The following is a 25,295-nucleotide window of genomic DNA, read 5'->3' on the forward strand; positions in this document are numbered from 1 at the left end:
TTACACGCATTCTGGCCACTACGGATTACTGGGTGTACACACTGCTCGACCCACGGTATAAGGAGAACCTTTCCACTCTCATTCCCGAAGAGGAAAGGGGTTCGAGAATGATGCTATACCACAGGGCGCTGGTGGACAAACTGATGGTAAACTTCCCATCCGACAGCGCTAGTGGCAGAAGGCGCAGTTCCAAGGGCCAGGTAGCAGGGGAGGCGCAGAGATCAGGCAGCATGTACAGCGCAGGCAGGGGAACATTCTCCAAGGCCTTTGCCAGCTTTATGGCTCCCCAGCAAGACTGTGTCACCGCTCCCCAGTCAAGGCTGAGTTGGCGGGAGCACTGTAAAAGGATGGTGAGGGAGTACGTAGCCGATCGCACGACCGTCCTCGGTGACGCCTCTGCCCCCTACAACTACTGGGTGTCGAAGCTGGACACGTGGCCTGAACTTGCGCTGTATGCCCTGGAGGTGCTTGCTTGTCCTGCGGCTAGCGTCTTGTCAGAGAGGGTGTTTAGTGCGGCTGGGGGAATCATCACGGATAAGCGTACCCGCCTGTCAACCGACAGTGCCGACAGGCTTACACTCATCAAGATGAACAAAGCCTGGATTTCGCCAGACTTCTCTTCTTCACTAGCGGACAGCAGCGATACCTAAGCAATACGTAGGCTGCACCCGCGGATGGAAGCATCGTTCTCTATCACCATCAAAAACGGGGACCTTTTTGCTTCATCAATCTGTGTATAATATTCCTCCTCCTCCTCCTGCTCCTCCTCCTGAAACCTCACATAATCACGCCGAACGGGCAATTTTTCTTAGGCCCACAAGGCTCAGACATATAATTTTTCTAAACAATTTTTATACGTTTCAATGCTCATTAAAGCGTTGAAACTTGCACCTGAACCAATTTTTATTTTAACTGGGCTGCCTCCAGGCCTAGTTACCAATTAAGCCACATTAACCAAAGCGATTAATGGGTTTCACCTGCCCTCTTGGTTGGGCATGGGTAATTTTTCTGAGGTACATTAGTACTGTTCGTACACCAATTTTTTGGGGCCCTCGCCTACAGTGTAATCCAATTAATTTTTTGCCCACCTGCATTACAGCTGACGTCACATCAGCTGTGTTGGGCACTGCAATGGGATATATTTATGTTCCAGGGAGCCACCCATGCCGTGGGTCCACACGGAGTTGTAACTACATGTGTCCACTTCTAAAGAACCCCAGTCTGACTGGGGCATGCAGTGTGGGCTGAAGCCCACCTGCATTTAATCGGACGTTACCTCAGCTGTGATGGGCAATGCAATGGGATACATTAATGTACAGCCGGTGGGTTCCAGGGAGCCACCCATGCTGTGGGTGCACACGGAATTCCCATTGCGGAGTTGTACCTGCCTGTGACTATTTATAAAAAAACCGCGGTCTGACTGGGGCATGCAGACACCTTGACAGAATGAATAGTGTGTGGCACATGGGTTCCCCATTGCTATGCCCACATGTGCAGCTCCTGATGGCGGTGGCACAGGATTATATTTCTCATTGTTTCTGTACAGCATTGTGGGCTATCGCCCCGCCCCTTTTAAAGAGGGTCGCTGCCTAGCCGTGCCAACCCTCTGCAGTGTGTGCCTGCGGTTCCTCCTCATGGCAGACGCACTTATAAATAGACATGAGTGTGGCGGGGCATGAGGGCAGCTGAAGGCTGCGCAGGGACACTTTGGTGTGCGCTGTGGACACTGCGTCATGCGGGGGGGGGGGGGTTTGGGCAGCATGTAACCCAGGAGAAGTGGCAGCGGAGTGTCATGCAGGCAATGATTGTGCTTTGTTGGAGGTAGGGTGGTGCTTAGCTAAGGTATGCTTTGCTAATGAGGGCTTTTCAGAAGTAAAAGTTGTTGGGGGGGGGCCCACTCTTGCCGCTATTGTGGCTTAATAGTGGGACCTGGGAACTTGAGATGCAGCCCAACATGTAGCCCCTCACCTGCCCTATCCGTTGCTGTGTCGTTCCCATCACTTTCTTGAATTGCCCCGATTTTCACAAATGGAAACCTTAGCGAGCATCGGCGATATGCAAAAATGCTCCAGTCGCCCATTGACTTCAATGCGGTTCGTTACTCGAAACGAACCCTCGAGCATCGCGATAATTTCGTCCCGAGTAACGAGCACCTGAGCATTTTGGTGCTCGCTCATCTCTAATGGTGATGCTAGAATGGGGGAGGCTGTATTGGAATTTTTTCAGATTAATATTGGCTCTTCCCCAGTGCCATAGTATGGGATGCTATGAAGGCATTTTTACATGATCATTATATAGATTATAAGCCTAAATCTTGGGAAGTCATTAGGATCCTTCAGAGATGACCTTTAGATGAAAAGCAAGTGTATATATATTCTCCCACTAATCAGGGGTAAATAATTGGAAAGAGGCACAATAGAGAGTTGTTGCAAAAAATAAGGACGGGCTTGTGCAGAAAATTGGCTAATATGCAAGTAGCACTCAGAGCTCCTCAACCCCGCGACCACTCGCTCTGCTGGCAAGCCACACTCACAGTTACTCAACTCGCTATTATGTCTTGTTTGCCAATTCCTCATCATTGTTAAGATATCTAGATAGAAGTAAGAATGTTTGTATATACCGAAAGCAAGAACAGCCTTAAAACCCATCCTCATTCAGTGTTGCTCACAAATAAATTTGTTTTAATTAATGAAAAAACATCAGAAGCATAATTCTCCTGGTAACAAGGCTGCAAGTAATGGGCCTTTCACATGCGCCAATTATTAGGCCAGAGCATTCCTCCCAACATTTGTTCACCCAACAATTGGGCCGTGTGAAGGGACCAATAATTATAATTGTTAGCACCATAAGGCCTCATGCACAAGGCAGAGCCGCACATAGGAAGCTATACAGCAGCAGAAGGAGTCGCGTGAATGGAGCAGAGGTTGTACATGTGTGCTGCTCTATTCATTTTAATGGGAGCACCAGAGATTGCCGAGTGTGATCGGCAATTTGCCAGCGATCAAATCCCCACCAATCATAACGTTATCCTATGTACTGTGGACAGGGGATAACTTCATATTTCAGAACAATCCCTTTAAATGAGCCTCGTGTGGTGCAGAGTGTAAGCTCTCGCCTATGACCTGAAGGTTGCAAGTTCGATCTCCGCGTGAGTCAGGTAGCTGGCTCAAGGTTGACTCAGCCTTCCATCCTTCCGAGGTCAGTAAAATGAGAACCCAGCTTGGTGGGGGGTGATAAGTAATAATTACCTGAAAGCGCTGTGGAATAAGTTGGCGCTATACAAATACCAAGATTTATTTTATTTTATTTAAATTACGCATTGATATATTATTTGTGAAATATTTTTTATTAAAGTCCATAGCTTACCTTGTCCTTTCAGTGTGGAAGTTCGCGTAGGAGGCTTGCTGGCTTTCTGCAAATTTTAGAAAAATTATATTATTAAAGAGTGCTGCTTTTTCCAGATTTAGCACTGGATAACTGATGCCCTAGTTTGTAGCATGGTTATTTGGATCCATAAAATTAGCAGAGGATCCTACAGTTGATCCAGATTCTGGCACTATAAGAGTGGCTTCAGACCTGGAGTACCACAAAGAAATCTGCATCAAATCTTACATGTTGATGTTGATGCTAGTTTTGATGTGGATTATGCTCTTTGCATTGCAGAGAGTGAAATCTACAGGATTACTGTACTTTTTCTGCAACAAATCTGTACCAAAATCCACATTAAAATCCATATGGAAATTTGATGTATTCACATTTGATCCATATCCAAATGTGAATTTTGATGTAGAGTACTGTATGGCAGATGTGTGATTCCGACTTAAGGGACTCCAAAGGTTCAGCACCAGCACAGCTACACTTCCGTGCTACACTCCGTCAATGAATGGAGAAACTCTGCATGTATGAACTGCATGTGCGTTCTTATATATCACGTATGTGGATATATCTTATTGTATGAAGATTATATTCAGTAGGAAACAGTTCCAGGAACATTGCCACAAACTATTTTCTGATACTGACTTACAGGGTAGCCACCAATAGATGGCACTCGAGAAATAGTTTTCTTCCTTCTAGAGCAGAACTAATGTGCTTTTTTATTACTCATGGAGCATTGCCCTAGCGACTCCCTGCCAGCTGGATCTTCAGTTTACACATACTCAATATTACAGCCAACATCATGTGAAGATTGGTTCTTGCTGCACAAATTCTACGATAGTAGAATAATTCACAACCTTGAAGAGGTTATCTGAATTTTATTTTTTTTAATTAAAAACCTCTGCCATTTTTGTCATCCTCCAGTGATTCAACACTGAAGCCCCCGTGGTTTCCTGCTGGTCTGATCTCTTGTACTGGTGCCAACAATCTGCCGGCACGTCGTGGCATCATAGCTCCAACTGCTCTACGTTGATTGCACAATCTAAAGTAAAAAGTGGCACTACTTTGGAGGCGCTCAGATAGAACCTCAATCCTTTATAATGAAAATAGAAAAAAAATCCAGCAGTCATATACAGTACTGTGCAAAAGTTTTAGGCAGGTGTCGGAGAAAATGCTGAAAAGTAAGAATACTTTAAAAAATAAAAGTGTTAGGGCTCATGTCCACGGGCAAAATGTGATTTAAAATCCGCAGTGGATCTCCCGCGCGCGGATCCGCACCCCATAGGGATGCATTGACCACCCGCGGGTAGATAAATACCCGCGGATCGTCAATAAAAGGCATTTAAAAAAAAATGGAGCATGAAAAAATCTGGACCATGCTCCATTTTCATGCGGGTCTCCCGCGGGGACGGCTCCCGCGGGCTTCTATTGAAGCCTATGAAAGCCGTCCGGATCCGCGGGAGACCTAAAATAGGAATTAAAAGCATTTACTCACCCGCAGCGGGCCGCGAAGCTCTGCTCTTCCTCACGGCCGCATCTCCCTTGCTTCGGCTCGGCGGATGTGCCCGGCGCATGCGCGCGGCACGTCGACGACGTGCCGGCGACGTGCCGCCGGCGTCAGGAATTCATCCGCCGGCCGAAAATGAAGATCCGGCCGTGAGGAACAGCTGACCTTCGCCGCCCGCTAAGGATAGGTAAATGCTTTTAAATTTCTATTTTCAGCGCTCATGTCCGCGGGGCAGGAGGGACCCGCTGCAGATTCTCCATGTAGAATCTGCAGCGGATCTGATTTTCCCCGTGGACATGAGGCCTTAATATATTTTTTCCCCAGTTAACAAAATGCAAAGTGAATGAAAAAAAGAGAAATCTAAATAACATCAATATTTGGTGTGACCCCTCTTTGCCCTCAAAACAGGTACACATGTACTCAGTTTGTGAAGGAACTCGGCAGAGAGATTGTTCCAAATATCCTGGAGAACCAACCACAGATCTCCTATGGATGTAGGTGCTCAAATCCTTCTGTCTCTTCATGTCATCCCAGACAGCCTGGATTTTGAGATCAGGGCTCTGTGAGGCCATATCATCACTTCCAAGACTCCATGGTCATCTTTATCCTGGAGACAGTTCTTAATGACATTCACTGTGTGTTTGGGGTTATTCTCCAGCTGCAGAATAAATTTGGAGACAATCAGACGTCTCCCTGATGGTATTACATGATGGATAAGTATCTGCCTGTATTTCTCAGCATTAAGGACACCATTAAAGGGGTTGTCTCGTGAAATCAAGTGGGGTTATACACTTCTGTATGGCCATATTAATGCACTTTGTAATATACATCGTGCATTAAATATGAGCCATACAGAAGTTATTCACTTACCTGCTCCGATGCTAGCGTCCACGTCTCCATGGTTCCGTCTAATTTCGCTGGCGGCTTGCTTTTTTAGACGCGCTTGCGCAGTCCGGTCTTCTGCTCTGAGCTCGAGCCGCTTCAGCGTGCTCGCCGCTACAGCTCTTCTGTGCATGCGCAGACGAGCTGTAACTTCTCGGGAGCGTGCTGGAGCGGCCATTCTGCTACCATCCTCTCTTAGAGGACGGTGCAGAAACTTGAGCCGCCCAGCAGTGCCGAGAAGCCACCCAGCAGTGCCGAGAAGCCGCCCAGCCGCCCAGGTAAGTGATGGGTGACGGACTGACGGGGGTGACGAGTGACGGACTGCCGCTGCGGCCCCGGAGCCTACCGCTGTGGCCCCAGAGCCTACCGCTGTGGCCCCGGAGCCTACCGCTGTGGCCCCCTGGAGCCTACCGCTGTGGCCCCGGAGCCTACCGCTGGGCCCCGGGGCCTACCGCTGTGGCCCCGGAGCCTACCGCTGTGGCCCCGGAGCCTACCGCTGTGGCCCCGGAGCCTACCGCTGGGCCCCGGGGCCTACCGCTGGGCCCCGGGGCCTACCGCTGTGGCCCCGGAGCCTACCGCTGGGCCCCGGAGCCTACCGCTGGGCCCCGGAGCCTACCGCTGGGCCCCGGCGCCTACCGCTGTGGCCCCGGAGCCTAGCGCTGGGCCCCGGGGCCTACTGCTGTGGCCCCGGAGCCTACCGCTGGGCCCCGGAGCCTAGCGCTGGGCCCCGGGGCCTAGCGCTGGGGCCAGGGGCCTAGCGCTGGGGAGTCGGGGCCTAGCGCGGGGGAACCGGGGCCTAGCGCGGGGGAGCCGGGGCCTAGCGCCGGTTACCTGCTGCCTGGCGGTGGGTGACTGTGGCCCAAGAGCGTGTGCCGTGGTCGGCGGCCGCGGTGGGTCCGGTCGGCGGCTGCGGGGCGACTGGTTGTCAGGGAGACACAGCTGGTAGCGTCTCGGGAGCGCGCACGTCGGGCTACAGCAAGCGACGGGAAAAGAGCCGGCGGCCATCTTGGGGGAACGTTTTATAAGTTGCTGAAACGCTGGAACTGTAAGTAGAAACCGGCTAGAAAAGTCATTTACACGGGTGCTTAGTAATGTATGCTTAATAAGGGGGACTGGGCAAAAAAAAAATTTCACTGCTTCCTCGAGACAACCCCTTTAATCTTAATCAAATCCCCAACTCCATTTACTGAAATGCAGTTCCAATCTTGCAAGGAACCTCCATCATGCTTCACTGTTGTCTGCATGTATGGCTTTTTGGTTGCAATTCTTCCATGAAGACCGCTTCTAGCCAGACTTCTCCGAACAGTAGATGGATATACCTGGTTCCCACTGCTTACTGCCAGTTCTAAGTGGATGACACTGCTGGACATCTTCTGATTTCAAAGAGAAGTAAGCATGAAGTTTTTTTCATCTGCTGCATTAAGATTCCTTGGCCAACCACTACGCTCCTCAACATTGTCCATTTCTTTGTGCTTCTACAAAAGAGCTTGAACAGCGCATCTTGAAAGCCCAGTCTGCTTTGAAATCTTTTCCTGGGATAGACCTTGCTGATGCAGTATAATTACCTTGTGCTTTGTTACTATGATCAGTCTTACCATGGTGTATGACCTGTGACATGACATTATCTTCCATAACTAGAGATGAGTGAACGTACTCGGTAAGGACAGGTACTTGAGCGAGTATCGTCCTTACCGAGTACCTGCCTGCTCGATTGCAAAGATTCGGGTGCTGGCGGGGGGCGGAGAGCAGCGGGGGAGAATGGGGGGAGATCGCCCCCCCGCTCCCTCCCGCAACACAGCGCTCACCCCGCGCCAGCACCCGAATCTTTGCGAGCGAGCAGGCAGGTACTCGGTAAGGACGATACTCGATCGTGTATCTGTCCTTACCAAGTACGCTCGCTCATCTCTATCTATAACCTCACCTTTTTAGCAGAGTTTGGCTGTATGCCAGTTTTAAGCCACAGCTGTTTCTGTGTCAGTTAATGACTGTGTTTCAACCTACATATGAAAACGATGATCATTATCATCTGTCAGGTATAATTGGTTAATCATACACCTGAATATAATCTTACAAAATCCCTGACTTTGTGCAAGTGTACCTAGAAGAATTGATGCTGTTTTGAAGGTGAAAAGTGTTCATACCAACTTTTGATTTAGATTTTTCTTTTGTGCATTCACTTAGCATTTTGTTAATTGACAAAAGTAAACTATTAACACTTCTAATTTTGATAGCATTCTTACTTTGCAACATTTTTCCACATCTACCTAAAAATTTAGCACAGAACTGTATATTGCAACTGTATTGTATTTAAGTTATGCAATTCACAGTCACAATTCATTTGACGTTTCGATCGTAAGGGGGCAGTGCTAAGCAGCGCCCCCCCTTACACAAAGCAGCGGCATACAGCTGCTTGAAGTTGCAGCTGGTGACCATGCCAAGCTCTACCCTCTCCTGGTCTGAGATGCAGCTGTAAGAGGAGGATGGGAAAGGGAGGAACAAAGCACAGGAGAGCACCATTGGCATACCCCTTCGCGGGGGGTGGGGAGGTGGGGTGGTGTCCCAGACAGGTATCGCTCTGCTATTAGAGAACAGTGGCAGGTATCGTGGTCCTGAAAGCAAGGCATCATTTTGTTGGAGCCTCACAGAGGCTGTTAGGAGGAGGCTCCACCCCCTGACCTGTGATGTAGTAGAACGCCATGAAGATCAGGCGTTATATATATAATATGTATTGTCTCAGAGTACTGGCAGTCCACATATATTTTATAAATAATAGTAGATATATTGCGAGTCGACTAGTTTGGGGGTCAAAGGACACATATCTCTTTCACCAAACATTGAGTCAGCAGCCAGGAGTAGGTTTTAAACTGACACTTGGCCAGATTTATTAGGACACATGCAGAATAAACAAAACACAGCAAGAACAAAAGTAATAACTTGCCTGTCTGGCACTAACTAATACACAGTAAAACCCTCTCTACCAGCTGGAGTGCTTCTCTCCGCTAGCTTATAAACACAACAGGATTTTGTAACTGTAATCACAATTCAAGTGCAAGACTCACACAGACCAGCTTTATGTGTCCCTAGTTAGAGCAGCTGCTTCTTAAATATCCACCCAATGGATTACCTGAATAATCAGTTAGCAGGTGATAGTCTCCCTGTTGATCCACATGGGAGAGGAATCTTAGAGAAATGTCACTAGGTAGATTGTTAAATAGTGGGGACTGACTATCAGTTCTGTGAATCAGGATTTGCTGTATAATATAGACACATTAAACCTTTGCTTTGCATAACTGTTCTATAGAGAAGAAAATCTTGTCCCTAGGGAATGAGGTGAACAGACAGGATATTGGCTGAGAGTTCCTTATATAACATCAGGCACTTATAACCACATACATGTCTCCTCTCTGGCTTACCCATTTTGGTGGTGATCTCTTGGTACATCCTACATATTGCGATCTCCAGGTGTCTTATACTAGGCCTCCTGCTGGCTGGATGAGAATCTGACCCACTTTGGCCGGACATACACTATACACATGCAGATGCTGGCACAAGTCTCATTTATAGTGAGACTGACAGGGAAATGTAACATGTGCCCAGAGAGGAATCATTCAAATTCTTTTATATTTTGGGAGAAAAGAATAGTTTCTTCATTTTTAAGCCTTAGTCCTATTATTACAATAATGTACAGGACTTGTTGAATTAAATTTTAAACAGGAAATTTCAGTTTAGTTGTAGTAGTGTTATAGAGGGGAAGGAAGGGGGAGGCGGGTGGGTGAAGCTAAAATTTTGTTCCAGGGCTCATGAGGCTTTAGGTACGTGGCTAGTCTGGTGATATTTATTCCGACTGGGGTAGCTCCATAATATCCCTGTTTAACCAATTAAGGACCAAGCATGGTAAATATATGGCGCTTGGTCTGGGCGTAAAGCCCTGCCAATAGTAAAATCATGACGGGGATTTAAGCCTCCTGCTTCTGCAATCAATCAGAAGCAGGACAGGTTGTCAGCTGTTAGTCACAGCTGATAACTTGGAGGAGGAAGAGGTGGATTTTAACCCTTTCTGCCTCCTCCATTCTTTAGTATACATTACTTCCAATATGCGAGCCCGGTGGTCATGTGACCACCGGGATTCCCTGCTACAGCAGAGCTACATGGTCGTAGCACACCCTGATCAGCTCTGCCAGTGACTAATGTCACTAGAGGGGATGTTTTTTTCCTGTAACTGAGAAAATAGCCTTATATAATCCTATAGATGCCCAAGCTACAGTGGAAAAGTATCAAATAAAAAAAAACAAAAACATGTGAATGTCCCCCAGAGGTCTTATATGACGTCATTTGGGGACATAGATAGTAAAAAACATAATTACATACATAAGTAAAACAAAATTACAGAATAAAACAACAATGTATACATAAGAAAGAAAATAGCCCAAAGCCAACGCCAACCGAAACCGTCGCTACATGCGCCCTGTAATCCAAAACCATTCATATTATATATCAAAATGTCCGAAACAAAATGAGGAACCTGTTCCCATACTTTATTTTAGCGTAAATATACTAATTAAAAAAAAATAACTGTAAGGCCTCAGTCACACGGGCGCATCAGCACCCGTACACCGGCGCCGATGAGCCCGTGTGACTGCAGGAAGGAGACGGACGTACCTGCAGACGGACGTCTCTCTGCAGCGCCGGAGGAAAGAACACATGACCGGCAATGAAGCCGGTCACATGTTCTTTCCTCCAGTGCTGCTGGTGTCAGTCACACGGGCGCATCGGCGCCTGTGTACGGGTGCCAATGCGCCCGTGTGACTGAGGCCTAAATGTTAAAAAAAAATCTTTTTTATAGTTTTTTACCCCCAATAAAACTAAAAAATGGAAAAAGTCAGTGAAAAAGATATTACAAATATAGTCCTATATTTGTCAGAAAAAAAAAACACAGCAAGAATAATTTTGGTAGCTAACGAAAAAAAAAATAGGGCAGTAAAACTACCACATGGGTAAAATCCCTAAAAAGTGTCTGGTCTTTAAGATACAAAACAACCTGGTCGTTAAGGGGTTAAGTGTTCACCTAGCCTTGGAGCATTACAATATGGCGAAGCTTATGAATACACACAGCAGATGTTTAAAGAAATACATGCATTGTTATCTCTGAGCTGTTAAACAGTCATCTTGTGTTGCAATAGATTGCTGTTATACTGGTATTGTGCTTTACAGGAAGTGGTTAGCACTATGTAGTTGCACATTGTTGTGTAACAAGCTCTAAGTATAAACTCGTTCCTAGATATATTAAAATGTAACTTATGCTAAGGCCTCATGCACACGGCACGCGCGGATTCCACATGCAGATTTCCGCAGCAGAAGACCTGCGGGTCACTACTGCAGAAATGACTTTTAAATGCTTGCCAGCGATCGGGGATGTTGTTGTTTTTCCACGTGGATGCACAGCGGATCGTCTGTGCGGAAAAAAAAATCACAAGTCCCAAGTGACTGCCTTACCCCTCCTCCCCACCTCCCTGCTTGGTCTCCAAATAACCAGAGAGGTTTCTGCCTACAAATCCGCAGTCCATCCGCAATTGAATTGCACATGCATTGCGGATTGCTGGCTTCCATAAAGATGAATGGAGCCCATCCATGCGGAATCCACAGTAAAATGGAGCATGCTGTGCGTAGAGCTGAGGAAGCTCCATGCTTTTCTATGGGTGACCAGTACAGCGAATCTCCCGGCGGATTCTGCAAATCAAATCTGCCAGTGTGTATGAGGCCTAAGTAATATTTAAAATCCAGAAATATCCTAGTATTACCCCAGTGTACACACTACCTAATATGGGGTGCCCTGATAAGTTAAAATGGATCTAGGAACACAGGTTAATTCTAAGGGTGGGTTCACACAGGGCGGATTCCCGTCGGAAATCTCGCGGTTTGGCCGCAGCAAAAACCACGAGATTTCCGCCGGGAGAAGTTTAAGCCGCGGCGGCTTCGAAGTGGTCCGGCCGCATGCTTTTCCGTTGCGGCCGGCGCTCCCATAGAGGAGAGCGCGGCCATAACATAAATAAACAAAAAAGGAAAGGTAAACAGACCTGCTCAATCTTTGGAAACCGCGGCTGCGGCGGCCGCAGCCGCGGTTTCAACCGGATTTACCGCAGCGGATTAGCCGTCCCATGTGGACGAGATTTCTGAGAAATCTCATCCACATGGCTGGCTAATCCCGAGATTAGCGGCCGCGGGCGGATCTGCTGCGGCAAAACCGCGGCAAATCCGCCCTGTGTGAACCCAGGCTTAGTGTTGGTTACTAATTCCTTCTCCTTGTGATATATCAATTTGGATTCCAGACTCCCCTCTGATCAGGAACGATTTTGGTTGCTTTTCGCATCACTGTGCATTGTGTTGAGTTATAGGATGTATACTGCTTAGTGTTATATATCTCATGCTACAGCAAATATGTGTAATAACATGTCATTTAAAGCTACTGATCTATATAGATCTTAAAGGGGTTGTCCCGCGCCGAAACAGTTTTTTTTTTTTTTCAATAGCCCCCCCGTTCGGCGAGAGACAAACCCGATGCAGGGATAAAAAAAACAAACCAGGTAGTACTTACCCGAATCCCCGCGCTCTGGTGACTTCTTACTTACCTTGTGAAGATGGCCGCCGGGATCTTCACCCTCGGTGGACCGCAGGTCTTCTGTGTGGTCCATTGCCGATTCCAGCCTCCTGATTGGCTGGAATCGGCACACGTGATGGGGCAGAGCTACGAGGAGCCGCTCTCTGGCACGAGCGGCCCCATTCAGAAGGGAGAAGACCGGACTGCGCAAGCGCGTCTAATCGGGCGATTAGACGCTGAAGATTAGACGGCACCATGGAGACGAGGACGCCAGCAACGGAACAGGTAAGTGAATAACTTCTGTATGGCTCATAATTAATGCACGATGTACATTACAAAGTGCATTAATATGGCCATACAGAAGTGTATAACCCCACTTTGTTTCGTGGGACAACCCCTTTAAGCTTATTGCCCAAATTAGCTGATCTCTGAATATTTTGCTCATACATTGATTTCTTAATAACTTGACCTCAAGATTTTTTACAATGAAACCAGTCATAGATGGTGAGATGTCTAACCATATACTGTATATAGTCAGTGAAAGATCTTTCAATAGAAACATCCATGATCACAAGCTTCTTCAACATGTTTTTAAATGTACTTGTGTGATGAAACAGCTGGTGGTCATTTTAGACCAAGTCAGTGTCCTGCAAGTGGCTAGCTATCATCAGTTGTCCATTTACCAAGGAACAGATCTGCTGACACTTACAATTTGTGAGTCTGGAGGTATTAATATCACAAAGTTATCTGGAAACAGACCAGTTTTTCCATTGACCTCCCCTCGCCACCAGCCTTCATCTTCAGTTTCCTGTGTAGAAATAAAAACTGTGTTATAAAACGTATTGCAGGTTTGGGATACCACATTCTTACATTTTGAGTTAATAGAGGAACCTCATCGATTTGCCAGAGCAAAGAATGACTAAAAAAGTGTTTCACATGGATTCAGGGATCCGGCCAGGTGGGAGCACTCAACAGGTACCCTGCTATGTACAGAGAAGAGGGTATAACCCTGAAACAGCTGTCTACACTTAAGCGTTTTCTTCTTTTGGAGGAGACTCCGATTTGGCTAAAATCCCTAGTCAAGTTTAAAGATTCTTTAATTGGTCGGATTATTGCCTATAAGGCTCCCCTTGCCAGCAGATGGTCTTCACAAGGAGAAACAATACCCCCCCCCCCCCCCAACCTGCACCCTAGGGAGTAGTGGTAGTAACATTTTTTAGAAAAGGTTCTTTAAAAGAAAAAAGCCCTCCAAAAAACTGATACACATTGTTAGATATACTACTACTTTTCATGACCATTAGCCTACATTCACACAGGCGAGTGCGATATTGGGCTGAGAAACTCACGCTTGTCAATATGTGTTTTTCATGCTAATGCAAGGCGGTTTTCATTCAAAAATGCCTTGTATCACTTCTGTGAAATTCCAATCCCCATGCGTATCTTTCACAAGTGTCAGAGGATCACAGAGGTTTCCTATTGATTTCAATGGGAAACACCACATCATACTCGCATGCACATCACACTGGACGCCAATGCCATGCAATGTCTTTTAAGGTCCCATTGAAAACAATGGCCGGGGCTTTCCGAGGGAACACCAAGAGATAGAACATGCTGCAATTTTTACCATCGCTCATGTGATTTAGTCTATTCAGAAAAATGGAGTTCATATTCGTGTGACTTTTGTCCATCCCGCAACACAAAAAACTCGCATGAGATTCTTGCCTGCGTGAATAATCCCTCAGAGTTAGGACACATAAATAAAAGCCATGCACTACCTCTTCAAGCCTGCATTTATTAGGAAGTTAAACACTAGAACAAGGGGGCACAGAATGAGATTAGTTGGGGAAAAACCCAAAGCAAAGACAGGAAATAGTGTTTACAGTAAGAGCAGTAGATACTTGGAGCAAACTTCTAGCAGATGTGGTTTCAGAATCAGCAATAAATGAATTCAAGCATGTCTGGGATAAACATATATCTATCCTAAGACAAATAAAAAAACAAATAGTTTAAGATCAGAATAGATGGACCAGGTGGTCTTTTATTGCCATCAATTTTCCCTATTTCTATGCATTTAGTACAGGAGGGATATCATCACTTCTTAAGGAGAGCCCCTAGACGGTGAGTGAGGAGACTTATAAGGCCATTCACGCTTTTCTGGGAAATGTATGCAAATAAGGAAGATGGAACACTACCTCTGCAGCGCCACCTATGGGATGGCAGCATTACTGCAAATCAATGTGTGACCCTTTATACAGGCATTGTTCCACCTTCCTTATATGCATTTAGTATATACACAGTGCTTCAGTTTTTCCTGGCATATTCCGTTAAATAAGTTGACAACTGCAGTAAAACCAAGGCAGACGTGCATGTACTTGTGTGAGGCTTTTCCAGGATTATTAGCTGTGGTAATGGTACAGGTTCTGTCCTACCATTACTGCCAATATGAAAAAAGCTTTCCATGAATAGATGATGTGTGGCTGGCACAGTAACATCAGTCAAGCAAAAATTACACTGAAGTCTACTTGGAAATATATTCATCTTTCTACGATGACGGTAGGCTCAAAAAGCCTATTCTGATCAGTAATTGCACTTTTTTATTCCTAGTCCACTTCTCTTTTTTGTATTTCCTGGCACTTGTCTGCACTGAGAGTAATATCTTTTGCATAGACAACATTGTGGTTAAATGGAGCAATGTGACTATGGTTCAGACCCTAATCTGTAAACTCTATTTTCAGTAAATCAATTCATAGAAATTGAAGCATAGCATTTTATAAGGAAGTATTTCAGGAATTCATATCTGCATTTCTTACACTTTTTTTGAAGTACAAGAATATTTCAACAACTGGAACCAATTGAAAAATTGATGTAGCATGATTAGCGTTCAAATCGCTCATTAGATTGAGCGGTTTCCATGATAAGTATGCTGTGTGAATCCATGCAGTGAAAGGCCAATCTTAATCAGATCTTTCATACAAATCTAAAAATCATTGTTGGTCTGCCGCCACATCGTTCTTTGTAAGCAGGCTGTCCATCTATAACAGCCTGTTTACTGTGAATGGAGGTGGATAGGAACGATCCCCGACCCACTGCACCTGCAGTCACTGAGCGATGATCCTGCGGTGTAGAAGCACATGAACAACTATTTTTGGGAAGGCTGTAGGACACTGAAATGCCCGACAGTTATCCTATGTAAAAAAGGCTATATGCACATACTTTTTGCTTTCTTTTTCTCATACATGTATTTTTTGTCTGAGGGTCTGCATACTTTAATTTAATTATTTAGCAATAGCCACCTTTCTTTCTCTTATATTTTTAAATGGCACCATTTTGAGGTACATATAATTTATTGGGGGGATTGTAAGAAAATAAAACTGTAATTCCACCATTGCTGTCTTTTTTCATATTTTTACACTTTAAGGGCTTATTCAGTCATCCCTATATCGGCCGGGTTTTCACACCCGGCCGATATACTCTGTCCCTCTCTGCAGGAGGAGGAGGCAGGATGAGACAGGAGCAGTACAATAAGCTCCTGCCCCTTCTCCGCCTCCTCTCCGGCCCTCGCTACTGTTTGCAATGGGAGGGGCGGAGGTAAGTGCCGCCCCCATCCCGCCCTTCCCATTGCAAATAGTGGCGAGCGGTGGAGAGGGGGTGAAGAGAGGGCAAAGAGGGGGCAGGAGCTCAATGCACTGCTCTTGGCCTGGCCCGCCTCCTCCCCCTGCAGAGAGCGACAGCGTATATCTGCCAGGCTCATATACAGACGTCTAAATAAGCCCTTATGTGCAGTAAAAATATCATTGTAAACTATATCCTGTCGATCAGAACAAATGTCATGATACTAAATATGTATAGTTTTTTCTAATATTACATCTTAGTACTTTTGTACAATAAAAACATATTTTATGGGGAAAAAGTGAATTTTGCATCACCGCATTCCAAGAGTCATAATCAATGTAGCCTTATGTTGGCTTTGTTTTTTCCCTTTTTAAGTTAGTTTTTAGGGGTAGTTGTAGTTTTTGTGGTACATGTCTCTTTATCGACTAACTTCTGAGCATTTAGGGGCGGAAGGGATAAATGTTTTTAATGCTATGTGTCATGTGGTAGAAATATTACTTTTACTTTATCGTACAGGTTGTTATTATCACTATGGCCAAATTTTTTAATTAGTTTTTTTCAGAATGACTATTTGCTTTTTCCATTTATTAAAAAAATGGATTTATGTATTTTGGGGGCAGTTTTTTCTTATAGGAGTTTATTAAATCTTATTTTGTAGTTTTTTTTTTCATTTTCACCACAAATCTCACCCTCTGCATTGTTTCAAATCCGCTGCAAAATTCACACCAAAATCTGTGTGTAACATGGAGTGTGATGCAAATTCACTGGGGATTTGGCACAGATCTGCAGCCGAATCTGCCCGAAAATTGTCTGCCACATCTACATCTACTTATAGGTAAATACCGCTGGCAGATCTGGTGGCCTTTGTTAAGCCCCGGGCTGCTGTGGTAACCCATCAGAAGCCATGACTACATCACATGGCCACAGAATGGGGTGACAATGTCAAACGTTTTAGATGCTGCAGTCATTATTGACCTTGGCATCTAAGAAGTTAAAATGCTGGAATGTGACTTATCTCTAATCCCCAACGTTTTAGCACGAGTACTGCACAGCACGTCATAGTACAGGAATGGAACAGGAAACTGCCTATGACAGTTTCCTCATGGGATGTTAAGGCGCATTAAAAACCATAAAAGGATTACCGTACCTTACTGATAACTGCCACAACATCCCCCTTCTTCAGAGATAGTTCATCAGGCAGAGTAGAAACATAGTCAAACATAACTCTGGCAAATTCACTGATGGAAACTGGCCCAGAAGATGAATCTGTAGAAAAAAGCAAATCACCATGATTCTAACAATTAGTACAGACATTGCAGCGAGTTCTGTGTGCTTTCTGGTAGCTGCAATGAATGGGACACAACTGAGAAATTTTATTAACTACACTAGGCAAAAATAAATAAAAATTGTGTCCGGGAAATCAGTGGTATTTTCATATTATTTGGATAACAAACAAATGGTTATTAACAGTTAGGCTGGGTTCACACACGGCAGATTCCCGACGTAAATGTCGCGGTTTGGCTGCAGCGAAAAACCGCGACATTTCCGCTGGGAGGATTTGAAGCGGACCGGCCGCTCGCTCTTCCGCTGCGGGTTTCTGCCGGATTAGCCGCAGCGGATTGTCCACTTGGCTGGCTAATCCCAGGATTAGCAGCCGCATGCGGATTTGCCGCGGCGATATTACGCCCGGAATTTCCGCGGCAAATCCGCTCCGTGTGAATCCAGCCTCATTGAGCCAAAACTTTGATTGTCAAATTGCTGACTAAGATTATATGTAGAGTGCAGGTTCATGATTATACAGGTACAGTAATTATTTTGTAGGTTAATATAATGCTGTGGTTTTTTTTATATCTATAGGTAAATTGGTGATTATGTGAATGAAGTATGGCATCAAGAGGTTGTAAATATCCTGCAGATGCTTTCTGTTAGGTATGCGGAGAGTTCATCAGAACACGGGCAAAGTAACACTCTTTGGCAACAATGGCAAAAATAAATGCAGCCTACAAAGCATATTTTGGGATGGCTGTGAAATTGGTGGAAACGATGGTGAAGAAATACCACGCTATGGGCTGCAAGATATTGCTCAAGGTTCATATCTTGGATTCTCATCTACATAAATTCAAGCAGAACATGGGAGGATACTCGGAGGAGCAAGGAGAAAGGTTCCACCAAGATATGCAGTAGTTTGAGTGTTGCTATCAAGGACAATACAACAAGAATATGATGGGTGACTACATCTGGGGGGTTGGTATGTAAAAGTGACAAAGTACACAATTGTCAATTGAAAAAAAACGAAATCTTCCGGCTTTTCGGTGCGGCCAAGCCGCGAGATGTACGTCCTGTGGGAACCCAGCCTAAGGCCTCAGTCACACGGGCGCATCGGCACCCGTACACCGGCACCGATGCACCCGTGTGACTGACACCAGCAGACGGACGTACCTCTGCAGCGCCGAAGGAAAGAACACCTGACCGGCAATGAGATGGCCATCTTCCTGCAGTCACTTGGGCGCATCGGCGCTGGTGTACGGGTGCTGATGCGCCTGTGTGACTGAGGCCTCAATGATCCTTTGGCTCTGATGTTGTAATCACTTACTTATATAAATGTTACAATCACACAGAGAAAGTTTGATTAGATTCAAACAACTCCTTCTGGAGGATGGATCTTTTTTGACAATGAGTCTATATGAATAATTATATTAGGGACAGAAAATAATAGAGTAGTTGTAAATGGTACATATTCAAAAAGGGCTAACTAATATATGTTCTGCAACTACTGTATTCATGCACCCTTGCAGGAAAGCTGTTACATGACTTATCTTTGAGAAGCTTCAGTGACCACTTCCGTAGTTCAAGTCTGATCTTGCTAGAAAGCATTACAGTAAAACTACAGCAGATCACCACAAGCCTGGCCCTCTTACAAGCCAAGCCCTTCTCTTCTACGTATAAACCCAGCAGAAATGAACACACAAGAGAGAACATGTCTCACTGTATGTTGCTGTGTGAAGGTTAGAATGGAAAATTCTGTCAAACTGGTGTCGCCGGGGCTCATTGTCCATCTATACAAGAAGCCTTTAAAGGGAACCTGTCACCTCCCTACAGCACTATAAACTTAGTTATGGCGCTGTTACGGGAGGCCAGGTAATGTATGTTTTTATACTCAACCCGCTACCTGGTTTCTGCAGTGTCCGCCATTGAAGATAATGCATGCCACTAAAAAAAACAACTCTTTTCAGAATCCCATATGAGCATTCACTGTGAAAAGAGTCTGTTCAGAGCTTTCATTACCGAACTTCTGCGAAAATACCAGACAAAGTACCGGTAGCACTGCATGCAGCGTTATTTCTGCAGGGTAAATGCCGAACTGTCTAACAGCAGCCTTATGGAACCCATTATAGTCAATCAGTTCCTTTTAGCACTGTTCCGGTCTGGCAGGTGCCTGATCCAACACTTCACATTTGCCATTGTTTGACTCCTAGGACAGAGAGGAACAATGGAAAATGAAAGCGTGAGTGAGTGCAAAAAAGCTCTAATTTAATTATAAACTTTCATAGAATTTTACATGGGCAAGACACATCCTCCTTAGTCCTTCCTTAAAACTCCATACTATTACACTGCAGTGATGGTGCAGGTACCAGAGCTGAACCCATGACATCAACAAAAGAAGAAAAATCTCTGATCCTAGCTGTTTAACCCCTTAGGTGCCTTAGTTAATAGCAATCGTGGCCCCAATAAGTGTAAGAAAAAGGAGAGGATGGCTCCCTTAATGCATATAATACATTTTAGAATGCAAGCATAAATGAGCAGTAAAACTACTCACATGAGCAAAAAAAACTTTTTAAAACTTAAGGAAAATTATATTTAGTAAATAAAAGTAATGAAAAAAATACATATTCAGTATTACTGTGAGGAAAGAAATTGATGATTTTTTTTTCAATTCCACTCCCCTCTCCCATCCTTATCAGCATAATTAGCTGCATCCTTCATGAGTTAATGTGAGAAAAGTAAGAAGTGGTCATTGGTGAGCCTTATTTGCATGTATACATCACTTTTTTCTGCCACGGGCTGCCGGCTGCATACAATGCTATCATCGCTGCTCAGGGAGAACACAGCCTTATCAGGGACGACGGATTTTATGCTGAGCTGAACTCAGCAATGCCCGAAGAATGCACGGTAAGTGCATGATGGACACACATTTACACGCAACGGCTATCACTCAAAAGCCGTCGTTTGGATGAATTTTGAACGCTAATCGTTGCGTGTAAATCAGCCTTTATGAACACCCAGATAAAGGGGCTCTGGATGGCACATAATTGTTATGGCTCACTATTGCCACTCACCTGTCAATTGGTATTCGGTCAAGTGCTGCCATTCTGAACAGCATGCACACCACACTTAGGCTTCCGCTGCCTTTCTGTCTTCAGCCTGTTCGGCACATGTGCACTTTCTTCCCTCCTCTTAAAAGGCAAGTGCACATGTCCCTATTAGTTCTCCCACCAACCACCAGCAACTTCCTGTTACGTGAGGCACCTTCTCCATCCATCGAGGATACCTAAGCAACTTATCCCATCAGCCATTGAAACAAAGCCCCTGGTTGTGTGTATTCTAGTTCTGACTGCTGACTTCTGAGCACCTTGACCTCAGCTCTGTATTCTGGACTTAATTACTGCCTACAGCCTGCCCTGCCCTGAAATTCTGTTAGACATTGTTATTGCACCTCTGCCACAAGCCCAGACTGAAGCCTGTTTTCTGGATACGCACCTGTTCACACTATCAGGTACCATGCATCAGTCCAGTTCAATTTCAGCAGCCACACTACTGGGGGATTGACTACCTGTGTAAGGGGAAAGCGTTGCACAGCCTAACAGGCTGGAGTGCTTCAGGGCTACTTATTGTAGCAGTCAGGCAACTGCAACATGCCCCACCATCTCCCTGGTCTTAGCACAGCCAGAGGAAGGTGGGTCAGCTGTAGAGGCAATAGTGAGGTGTTAGAGAGTGAGGAGAGGTGGCCCAGCACCGCAGGGCCATTAAAACAGGTTTTTGCTCCCAGCCTGCAGACGGGTTGTCAATTGAAGAATGACGATCTGCGAGACAGAATTCAGAACATTGCTATGGAGCAACAAATTAAGCCTCACAAGAGGATAGCAAGCAATTTGCCAGCATCAGTTTGTAAGTGAGGTCGGCCTGCTTAAACCTCAAACAGGCACACCAATAGTGACTTTTTCAGTGAAGAAGCAGGCCTACTGTTAGGATAGCAAGACGTACACCATTCTTTGGGGACACTGTAATTGTAAGAAGGCTTGAACAACCAATAGCAAACTGTGATTGGGAGTTTTATTGGTACTGAGCCTTAAAGCTTATGGACATTAGTATTAAAGATTTTGCTAATTGCCTTAAGATTCCGCCAACTGCAGAGAGTATTGTGCTATCTTCAAACTCTGTCAGTTAAGATGCAACTTAAGGCCTTTTTACACGCAACGGTTATTAGTCAAAATTCGTTTAAACGGCCGAAAATAAGCAATAATCGTTACATGTTAACGCGGGCAGTCATGCACTATTCATTTAATTATAGTTAGCCAAAGTTTTTAGGCTGGCATAAAATCCATTGTTTGGTCGCTGGAAATTCTTTCAGTTTGAATGCAATTCGTTCAGTGTTTCCAGGGCTAAGCCATGGCTTCGTTTTGCTTTGCATATTCAATGAATGCAATATTTACTCAGCCATGATGAACCAGGAGGAGAACAATGAAATGTGCTGGCCAGATGTTTGCTCACCTGGGCGAAGTGTTTATGTAGTAACAATCGCCTAAACACACAACCAGCTGAGCAAACAACTCGTGGAAGAAAACACTGATGATTACAGCAATTTAATCTTCAAAAATGTTGTCAGCTAGCTTGAATTTTGTTCAATCTTGCGGCAGTTTGAGCGATTATTTTTGCGTGTAAAAGGGCATTTACTGTTCTAATAGACTTTGTTGAAGTTCAATTTCCTTATCAGTGACCTCAACTGTGAATTTAATTTTGTTGCTCGTCCCCTCCTGGCTATGTGTTTTGCGCTTTTCTTATCCTCTCCAGGTCACATGGCCAGCACTCTGACAATGCTGTGTCCTGCAGTTATTGAGACAGCTTTATATGAAGTGCCAAAAAGAAAAACTTTCTTGCTCATAGCAACCAATTACAATGCAGCTTTCATTTTGAAAAGCAGAATCCAAAATGAAAGCTGCGCTGTGATTGGTTGCTATAGACAAAAAAGACTGTTTTTCTTTATGACCATTTATATACACCTGTCCCATTAACTGCAGGACACAGAATTGTCAGGGTTCTGGTCATGTGATCTGGAGGCCAGAGGATAAGTGCAGAATACACAACCTAGAGAAGGTGAGCTAAAGCACTGGATTCTTCGTAGTAGAGGTCAGTGATATTGTAATGGATTTCTCAAATAAAAAACAACAAAAACTAAGTGCTTCTTCAAGATCATTAGGGCCATTTAGTGACCAGTGGTGGTCTAAACTCACAGATCCTCAGAGATGGAAACTACTGCGAAGTTTCTACAACACATAAAAATATACAATTGCAATATTTGGGAGTTTTTTTCATTATGGGAGCTCTGTTTCATAGGAAAATAAAAATAACATTATGAATAGAGATGAGCGAACGTGCTCGGCCACGCCCCTTTTTCGCCCGAATACCGCGATTTCCGAGTACTTCACTACTCGGGTGAAAAGTACTCGGGTGCGCCGGGGGGCGGGGAGAGGCGTGGCAGCGTGGGGGGTAGCAGCGGGGAACAGGGGGGAGCCCTCTCTCTCTCCCTCTCCCCCCCACTCCCCGCTGCAACCCCCCGCGCCGCCACGGCGACCCCCGAATTTTTTCGCCCGAGTACGAAAGTACTTGAAAATCGCGGTATTCGGGCGAAAAAGGGGCGTGGCCGAGCACGATCGCTCATCTCTAATTATGAACAGCTTTGTAAATCGAAATATACATGTTCCAAGCACAAGGAACGCTATTCACTGAATATTTTCTTTGATTAACATGAATTAATTGCTTTGGATTTTAAAGGGGTTGTCCATTTGTAAACTATTAGTGGCCTATCCGCACGGCAGGGGTCCCTCACTCAGAACCAGATGTTTGCCAGGCCAGCACACTTGTGCACAGAGCTGATTTCCGCAGGAAGCAGACAGCTTTGTTCTTATAGCAGTTGTTCAGGTTTGGTATTACTGGCCAGGTTCCCATTGAAATTAATGCAAACTTGTCCTTTAACTAGCAAGCCTGTCCACTGCAGTAAAAATGGAGCTGTCTGTTTCCTGTAAAAATCAGTTCAGTGCACAAGCGCACTGGCTTGGTAAGAAGCTGGTTGGCAGGGGTCCTGGACCCCACCTGATCTATTATTGATGACTTGGCCTGAGACCATCAGTAATTTACAAACGGACAACCCCCTTCAATTGTTATATAAAATTGTTATATAATATGTTCTACCTTTTATATTGTTCACTGCTGCTTTATCATCCTGCTTCGCCTAAAAAAAGAAAATAGATTAATTGAAAGCTCTGTAAAGAAGGGGACATATCGCCACAATACATATGCGACCTTGGCTTTCCTAATATGTGAGATCTTAGCAAAAATCAGTCTCTGTAACCTGACATGCTATCTTTTTTATTGCGTTTATGAAACAGAAACAGAAATAAATACTAGGACAATGTTTCAAAGAAAATACTACTAAAGTGTGATTAGTGGAATCTTATTTATTCAAATGAAACCTATCTTTACTACCTGGTATATGTTATAAAGCAATTACTGCCATCAAGGAAAGTGAGCCTTGAACAGGTTGTGGGTGAATACTGATAGAAACAAAGGGCAGGTGCACTAATTATTAAATTTCACAACAGTGGCGTAGCAATAGAGATCACAGGTTTACACTTGCGACTGGGCCTCTAAGTCAGGGCGCCCATAGGACCCCTCACCAAACCCCTCATCTTTTTTTTAATATCAACTTAAGGCCGCCTGCACACGAGCGGGTCGGATCCGGCAGCGAGAATTCTCGCCGCGGGACCCGACCCCAGCGCCTGCAGGGACGAGCACGTACTCACCCGCGCCTGGCGGCCCCGGCTCTTTCATGTGCCGGCTGCCGCGCAGCCGGCGCATGCGCAGACCGGAGCCGGCGGCCGGGTGAGTGCGTGCCCCGCACAAAAATAGGACATGCCGCGGTTTGTTTGCCACGCGAGATTTTGCGCGGCCAAACCGCGGCCGTCTGCATAGGAGTGCGTATTGTAATGCACTCCCATGCAAACTTTCAGTGGCGGAAATCCCGCAGCGGGATTTCCGCCCGTGTGCAGGCGGCCTAACTTGATTCTATCCTTACATCCTCCATATCACATGCCATGTAACAGTCTGGTATTTTTAATTGTCCTCTTCTGTCTGTGTAAAGGGCTACTGTAAAGAGTTAAAAAGTTGTGACAGATGTGCCAAAATGTGCATAAAAAATATCACATGTACCAGAAATGGAACAAAATTTCAGTATAACAGGACTGAGCATGCCTCAAGTGACTGATTGGCTGGGACTCCTGCTACAAAAAGGGAATTTTTTCTGCACCACAAGGAGAGCTCAGGAACCAAAAGATTGAGCTGAGGTGCTGCCTGAGAGTTGCCAGAGGAGAGGCTGACAGAGGAGAGGCTGCTGATAGAGAGTGAGCCCAGGAAAGTAAAAGGGAAGTTCAGCTGATCTGCGCTGATCCCATGGCCGTGAGCAGTAGAGGTTGACCAACGTCATCTAGGACACAGAGAGGAGACCTGAGAGTGTTTCACCAACATAAAGGCACACCACCTAAATGACAGATGTTATATAACATGAGGGGAGGATTCTCCCATTTGACTGACCAGTGAAATACACTGTATGCTGAGTGCCCGATGGAGAGAAAGCTAACGATGTGGGACAGGTCCTTAAGCCAATCGTACAGAGTGCCTCCGTCATACATGGCCAATCCTAATATGTGATGATGTCAGCCCAATGAATAGCAGTTTGGCATTTCTGAGCATGCTCAGTGTGTCCCTTCTATTTTATCAGTCCATTTTGTGGTGCATGCTCAGTACATAAAGGCTCATACAAAGGTTGATTTGTCCAAAGCTGCAATTCAGCAAGATACTATAATTTATAGAGCATGTCCAGTTTGCAGAAGTCCACACTTTAAAAAACTATCTTGTGGCCTCAGTGCTGTAGAAAGGGATTCTACAATGCTCATCATCCAACAGGTGTCATGGGTTACTGAATGGGTATTTAAGGCATTGGATCCATAGATGAAGTTCTTATATTAAGTTAAAGGGAGAGAGGCATGTTAC

At 45.2% G+C, this 25,295-nt stretch overlaps 1 protein-coding gene across 1 annotated transcript in view; it reads right to left on the reverse strand.

Annotated features, from left to right (window-relative positions):
* The window catches only part of SH3D21 (SH3 domain containing 21), a 94,892-nt gene that overhangs the window by 36,252 nt on the left and 33,345 nt on the right, over positions 1-25,295 (reverse strand). Inside the window, exons 7-10 of the mRNA XM_066574963.1 lie at positions 23,439-23,478; positions 17,119-17,237; positions 13,069-13,167; positions 3,367-3,412 (exon numbers count right to left, since the gene is read on the reverse strand). Of these exons, the coding sequence (XP_066431060.1) occupies positions 3,367-3,412; positions 13,069-13,167; positions 17,119-17,237; positions 23,439-23,478 (304 nt within the window). The remainder of the gene's footprint in view (positions 1-3,366; positions 3,413-13,068; positions 13,168-17,118; positions 17,238-23,438; positions 23,479-25,295) is intronic.

The sequence above is a fragment of the Eleutherodactylus coqui genome, chromosome 1 (assembly GCF_035609145.1).
Source record: "Eleutherodactylus coqui strain aEleCoq1 chromosome 1, aEleCoq1.hap1, whole genome shotgun sequence".
Classification (NCBI taxonomy): domain Eukaryota; kingdom Metazoa; phylum Chordata; class Amphibia; order Anura; family Eleutherodactylidae; genus Eleutherodactylus; species Eleutherodactylus coqui.